The sequence below is a fragment of the Amphibalanus amphitrite genome, unplaced genomic scaffold (assembly GCF_019059575.1).
Source record: "Amphibalanus amphitrite isolate SeventyFive unplaced genomic scaffold, NRLGWU_Aamphi_draft 001065F_arrow, whole genome shotgun sequence".
NCBI classification, from domain to species: Eukaryota; Metazoa; Arthropoda; class Thecostraca; order Balanomorpha; family Balanidae; genus Amphibalanus; species Amphibalanus amphitrite.
The window spans coordinates 92663-100363 of record NW_024882559.1 but is presented as its reverse complement, the minus strand read 5'-3'; the positions used below and the strand labels follow the sequence as shown (position 1 = coordinate 100363).

The 7701-nt window shown below is 41.9% G+C and overlaps 1 protein-coding gene across 1 annotated transcript; it reads right to left on the bottom strand.

Moving 5' to 3' along the window:
- Nucleotides 1–460: 460 nt before the first annotated feature.
- Nucleotides 461–5840, bottom strand: LOC122369717 (small nuclear ribonucleoprotein E-like). The gene is made up of 3 exons (XM_043344640.1): nucleotides 5610–5840; nucleotides 1282–1450; nucleotides 461–759 (listed from the first exon to the last, which is right to left on the bottom strand). The coding sequence occupies exons 1-3, from the start codon at nucleotides 5655–5657 to the stop codon at nucleotides 683–685; spliced, it is 294 nt and encodes a 97-aa protein (XP_043200575.1). The 5' UTR covers nucleotides 5658–5840; the 3' UTR covers nucleotides 461–682.
- Between the last annotated feature and the right edge of the window lie 1861 nt (nucleotides 5841–7701).

The window sequence follows — 7701 nt, the reverse complement described above, 5'->3', positions numbered from 1 at the left end:
GCATGAAGAGGAAGATGGCTCACGTAATTGCTCCGAATCACCGGACAATGCCACTACATATATCGACCAAAACCCTTGGTGCCATTCAACTGAATGCAAACCACAAGTCGACCATGTGCGTGATAAACCTTATCATCTTTAGACAACACCGAGTCCAAGGCGAGCAAAGGGTTTGGAAAAATTCAAATGTTTTGGCACTTATATGCGCAAATAACGACTACTCATCCCGCTTAGGATCCGTGCCTCCATGAAAGCAGCCAGATCACCTACGCAGGGGAAATGGATAGAGGAGGCTCACCAATGCGATATCAGCGCCCCCTTCTCCACCAACCATCCGTACCTATGTCATGCTGCCTAACAAAGCACCCTCTGCCCCCCCCCCCCTCCCTGTTTCATCAGCCGATGCTTGGTCGAATGTGCAACGGATTAGACAATTAACAAGTACGAAAATAGCCCTTCAGACTGTGTAGCCTGTGATCATTTATTGGAACCAGCAAACCGTGCCGGAAAATGACACATGATGGCGATGGACCTCACAAAATGAGTCGGAGTGTGGTAGCGGGCGTACCCACTTGGGCAGTCGTTCCCGGCCATCTCCTCCTCCGGCCGGGCTGCGCTCATGACTGATGATGCACGCGACGGCGGCACACAATGACACGATAACGGTGCGGGCGGGCGAGCTCTACGTGGCGGCGCTGGCCGAGTCGCCGTTCACCTGCTGGATCAGGGTGATGTTGTCGCCCTTGAGCAGAATCCGACCTGAAAGGGAGGCATATGCGTTACAGCTTAGTTGGGCCAATCCTAAAATAAAGCTTATATATACAATCATTTCAAACTTCCTGTGATACGAAGTCACTTAACTTAATTTCACAACCAGACTAGACCTCCGTTTGGCAAAGGTACGACCCCCTCCCTCCAAAAATAAAAGATACCTATTAGATAAAGTTACGGGCACATATCATTACTATTAAATATGACCGAAATTGGGCAAGTAAAAACTGAAAAAAAAACAAGAGCTGTAGACTAATAAATCTATCACTACAATCCAAGCCACTTTAGCGATGTTTCTTGCAAGTTGTTTTTCTTTTAGGGTGTTACAAAGTTAAGCAGCAATGCCACACATTATTAACATGAAACACTATAATAGGAAAGAAAATAGAATAGTAATTTATGTATAAAATAAATTACGCAATACAGAAAATATGAGACACATAAAAAAGGCAGAATGTGGCAGAATGGCACTGTGTCCATCCAAAGGCCAGCAGACTGGTAGTTACATACCGATCTGCCTGCGGGTCTTGTGCTTCTCGTTGACTTCCTCAGACTCCTCGAGCACCAGATTCATGTACTCATCGAATCCGATGATGTGGCCCTCGATCCTCATGTTGACATTTTCGTACAGCCATACGGACACCCTGCTTCGGTTCTGAAGGTACCTAAAGATCAAGTTCTGCATCGAGTAGTTAAGGATTCATCTTGTACAAAATCACAAAGATATAATAAACACGCTCATGCTACAAACAACAGACAGTAAACACTTCGAACAACATACACTACATAGGGGTATGTTAATTTTTCTTCTGCAAAGGGCCTGTTTTCCTATTTTTGCGCAGCAGTAAAGATTCACCCTGTAGCTCATTTGATGAAGCATTAGACATCGCCGGCGGAGAGCCAGGGCCCAGGGTTCCACTTCCCGCTCCAGCGATCGATATATGACACTCCTGAAGGGCGTGGTTAACATGGTCTGTGGTTAGTTGGAACAGCCAAAGTCAGTTAAATTAACTCAGCTGAGCGGGACCCACTGTTTTGGCTGCTCAACTTTGAAGTTTGATCCTAATCATTTTGACCAGCCACAGTTGCACCATCGAATAGCAGGGGTGGGGTCAAAACAACAGGGTTTTCTGAGTGTGGCATTTGCCTCCATCAATCTATCAATCCAAATATTGAAGGTAAGGTTTGTAGAAAAAATCAAAATCATTGCAGCAAATGTCCTTGTCAGCTGAGCACTGAACAGCATATCAATAGTTTCAACATTCTAAGTGCTATTAGTTTTGCTATGAGCTTGCTCATTTGTTAAGTCAAATGAATCTAAAACCTGCCCTAAAAGATTCAACCATGCTTCATGATATGCTGCTACAGCAACACTTAACCCTATTCCTGGCGGGCTCCGCCGGGACAAGAAACTGGCGGGGGGGGGGGGGCGATTCGGCCCCCCTTCAGATCTCAAAAACTACACATCGCAGCGACAAACGGTAAACGGCATCGGATACGCACGGTCAAGATCTACAATTTTTACTACGGTCATTTTCAGGTCAGTTCAAAGATGACGTCACAGGGGTCGAAAAACTCAAAATGGCGGCGCTAGATATGGAGAGAGTTTTTCACGAATAACTTTCGAATTAGTCAAGATAGGAACAAACTAAGGGCATCATCGTGATCCTCTCGTCAATCCGCATCGAATGATATATATGTTGACCTCGAAAGGTCAAGGTCAAAGGCTGGCCTCAGGTCACGTGACCTCGAGGTCATCATGTATATCATTCGATGCGTCTTGACGAGCTGAACACAATGAGACCATCCACGCGTCTGTATCTTGTTCCTGTAGGGAGTTATTGGCCAAAAACCTTTGGTGACCTTTGATGACGTCACATGACCTCACAGCTGCCCAACAGCAAAACAGACCTCAAGGTAGTGAAGGTTGATCGTATATGAAGTCATGTATGGTATATGGGGCCATTCCGACCCGTTTTAGTCGTAAAAACAGGGAGTTGATTTTTCCCCCATTGACTTATAATGGGGAGGTCGCGAAACCAGTGCTCCATTTTTCAGACTTTTTGGTGGCAAATCACACCTAATGGGGAAAATATTTTCATCCCTGAAATATGAATGACCGACATTACTTCATCTCTGAAAAAAAGTTTCATGTAGTCCCAACAGCCAGTTTACACGTCACTTGACAGTTGATGCACCCACATCCTTTTGTTTCACACCCTGTCAAGATCCTGACATGAAATCCTAGTTTATCAGTTGGAATAAAAATTGGCATTGTGCAAAATTGACATTGGGCACCATTGTGCAAAAATACTTCAGTTATTTACTTCCTTTTTTTCTCATCCTTGGATTTTTTTCTTCATCGGCACACCCAACCAATATCCAATTTTAGAACACTGCGCGAAACTGACCTGACCTTAGGTCACCGATATCAAAATTCCGAGACATACAAATTGCACATACTGGTACCCTAACTAAAGCCTGAAGAGAAGAAATTGATCGGTCAAAAACTGTAGCTCTGGCGTGATTGCAAACTTTTCTGAGGTAGGGTCACCAAACCGCCTCTGGTGACCTGACCTGAGGTCAGATCAACTCAAAATTTTCAGACATGTTGCGTAGAAGCCTTTTAGGAAAAATCAGAAAATTTGAGCTTCCTAGCTCAACGCGTTTGGGAGAAATAACCAAAAAACCTCAGGGGGGGCTCCTGAGCCCCCCCCCCGCCAGGAATAGGGTTAAGATTCAGGGAACCACATCTGACCAGGGACTTCCTGGTTGCTGTGCACAGCTTACAACTCTGCTGTCATAATGTAGTGAAGTTCACACTATTCACACACTTAACACTATTCAAATGAGAAATAAGTATGAAATGAGCAGGAAGGAACCAGCAATTTAAGGTAGAGACAACAAAATACACAATGTCTAATGAAATATCCAAGTAAAGCATCCAATTCAACCCAATACTATTCAGCGCCTCCTACCCCAATGGAATTTCATAACTTAGATTATATAGGCAGGTAGGTAGTCAGGCCAGTTTCACCAACAGCAAAATCACAGCCCATGCTTATGCTTTGCCTGAAGTCACATCCATGACAATCTCTGTGCTAAGAACTTAAAGAATATTTAGTTGATCCCCTCATGGATCTAAGGGCCATGGAAGCACAAAAAGCTCTTTATATAGGCCTTTCCAGCAGGGCAGCAGAGCCACAGCACCCAAAATAGGTGAATGATGTGCCTCTTCCAACCTATAAAATAAAACAATAAAACTCAACAAACTTCACAAGGACATTAGTGTTCTACTGTACACCAGGGCATAAAGAATCAAAATCTGAGGATGATATAGAGCTTAAAGGGGACCCTACCAGTTACCACTTTCAAAAAAGTGAATGAATCGGCATACAGGTGATGTATCGTGGTTCAGAAAGAGAGAGAAAAAAATGAATATCAACCAAATTTCAACAAAAAATATTTAAAGGTTTTTGAGATATTACATTTAGTTTTGTATATTTTTGGAGCCTCTGCTGTTCCTATGACATCATTTTTTAGCAATGATTTGGTACCTTTAAAGTGTGACAGATGTTGCACACAAAGCAGCATAAGCTACCTCATCTTTACCAGGGTTTATATTTTGTAAGTGATTTTTAAATCTTCTACGTCAAAGTATAATATCTAAAAATATCTAGATCTGTACTGAGGTCACAGTCAGAGGGGTGCATTCAAATGCATTTGCCCCTCTGGGCTCTCAATCAAGTGCTGCAACTTTGAAATTAAATATTTTGAATTTGAGGCAATTCTCAATGTTGTGAGTGCCGAAACCAGTGATTATTAGCCAGGGATCTCAATTTGGCTATCCTAAACTAAAACCTTATGTTAGGGTGCGATGATCACTTTTAAAATAATAATGAAAAGTAGGTACACCCCCCCCCCCTCCCACAACACATCAAACCACTGTTCAGTCCTGTGCACATAAATCAGTTGGGGAAACTACAAGGCAAAAATCAAAAAATTGATTGGTCAATAAATGGACTTTTGATGACCATATATGGGCATAAATGCAGCCCCCGCTACTAAGGGTGAAAAACGGTATAGCAAGCTGGTACTTGCGGTATCCCATCCACTTACTGGAGAGAAAAGGCTTTCACTTTACACCAGGAATTAGCGTGATTTGATTAAATTCGGCGAAATGACTCAAAAATGGCGAAAGGAAAACGGCTTTTCTGCAGGTTCTGGGAGTCACAATCAGATGGCCATTCAATAAATGGATTGGTGTTTTGAAAGAAAATTGTTAAAAGGTTTAATTTAATTACAATAAACAAAGATATTTAATTTTAAAATAATAACATTACCACAATTACAAAAACCATAAACAAATTAATAAAAATAATGACACTTTTAAACCACAGTACTGTTTACATTTTATGACACGTCTGTTTCAATCCGCCATATTTGCCAATCACTGATTGACCTTGTGTTGTAACTGTGCGATTTAGAGCTGCCAGTTAATTGTGCACCGAGTGAGGGTAGGCCTTGTGTGGTTAAAAAACATTCTTATGCCTTATTTTTTCATTTGAATGCTAGGATGCATTGAAAAGATGAAGTTGTCTGATTTATGACCATATATGGTCATCGCCCAGCCCACTCCAGCCGTTGATTGGCTAATCCAATTTTTATTTGGTTCCTCGTAGTTTCCCCAACTGAAATTGAAATTGCGGAGTTAAGAAGGCACTCTTCGTCTAACACACTACCACAGGAAGCCACAGGAAGAGCATACCACACATTTTTATACTTTCACAACAAAAAACAATTAGCCAGACAACAGCGAATATGCCATAAAAGGATACAATCGGCTGAACCATAACCTTCTGAACCTTCTGACCTCTGTACGCCATCTTGAATTGAAAATACTACAATGAAAGTCAAACTAGACGAAAATGGCACTGGGCAACTGTGTAAAAATAAGCAATTGTTATATATTGATGCCCACTTGAAACGTTTACGATTATTGTTATATAAATTCAACCGCCGACAACGTGTTGTGTTTCTGTTTCCCTCTCGCGCGCGCGGCCGGTACTTTTTCGACGAAATGCCGCGCCGTATATGCCAATTTAAACGTTCGCCAAGGTTATCTAGAAAAGAAACGCTAATAGACTGCAGTATTTAATACTGAGGCCTCTTGCACCAAACTACCTACCTAGGTAAATTCAGATTTTACCTAGATTCTCTTGCACCAAACTACCTACCAAAAAACGCTACCGTGAAAATTTACCTAGAAATTCTACCGAGCGGCATAAGAACTTACCAATTGTTAAAGTCCGACTGGCTGTTTTCCTCTTGCACCGAAAGCCGGAAAGAAGTACTCGCGGAGGAATTTTTGACGGTTTGACAGTAAACGCGGGCTTCCAAAATAACTAGCAAAACCTTAGGTAAAATGATTCAATTAGTAACAATAGGCACAATACATGATAATCCACGGATACTTTTATGTAAATGAGGCATTACAAAATGTTTAGACAATGATAAATCAATGTTTTATGAGTGAATAATAATATAATTGACCAAATGCTCCATGGGTTCACAGAGGTGCTTCTCCGTACCAAGGCGATAAATGCCCCAATTCGCTGCACCAAACACGAATCCTATCCCGAAATGGAAACACCCTCAGTTTGTTTTTCAATAGAAAAACACAATTCTAAAGAATAGTGTTTGTCTAATGAAGAAACAACCTTCGGGTACCTCCGTAGCAGAACAGCCAGGTGCAAGACTCACTCGTTGCCATGGAAACGAAACTTATTTGTTCAAGTAATTTAATATCAAAATAACTTCCATCGGTATTTACGTAAATAAAAAATGATTTCATAATACCAAAATGTATATTAATAAAAACAATATCCATTTAATTGTTTTCTTAAGTTACTATTTGTTTGCGCCCACAAATAATTCGTCGCCAAACAGCCAATCAAAACAAATCCTAAAAACGCGAGCTGTCAAATTTACCTAGGTAGGTAGGTAGGATGGTGCTGTATTTAGGGCCTTGGGATGGTGCAAGAGAAGCTACCGCCGTAGGTAGTTTTACCAGGTAGGTATTTTGCCGATTCTACCTAGCTAGGTATTTTGGTGCAAGAGGCCTCTGCACTATTTTATTTTTTCTTATTCTGCGGCACGTTTGAAGGAAGTTGTAACAATTAAGACTAATATTTGTTAATATATCACGTAATTTTCGTTATTTTATGGATGATTTAATCGTTCCTGATGAAAGCTGTGAAATGAATGGTGCGAGCCAGCCCGGTTATACGAGGGAGTGTCTAAAAAGCAGACGAGATTAGCAGACGAGCCCATGCTCAGTAACTACTGGACCGATTTTGATAATTCTTTCACCATTCAATAGCAGGGAACTTATTTAGGTGCCATTTTTCGTTTTTTGGCGATTGTATCACTCTGACTGGACCAATCGGACCAAAATGGTCCAGAACCATAAACCCCCTTAAAAGCAGACGAGCCCATGCTCCGAAACTACTGAACCGATTTCGATGAAACCTTCACCATTAGACGCGCCGTGGTCTGAAACGGTGCCGTTTTTGATAATTTTTAGATTGGTCCACCCTAAGTGGTCCAAATCGGTCCAAAACCCCTAAAATCTGTTGCAGACGAGCCCATGCTCCGAAACTACTGGACTGATTTCGATGAAACCTTCACCATTAGACGCGCCGTGGTCTGAAACGGTGCCGTTCTGATAATTTTTTGATTGGTCCACCCTAAGTGGTCCAAATCGGTCCAAAACCCCTAAAATCTGTTGCAGACGAGCCCATGCTCCGAAACTACTGGACCGATTTCGATGAAACCTTCACCATTAGACGCGCCGTGGTCTGAAACGGTGCCGTTTTTGATAATTTTTTGATTGGTCCACCCTAAGTGGTCCAAATCGGTCCAAAACCC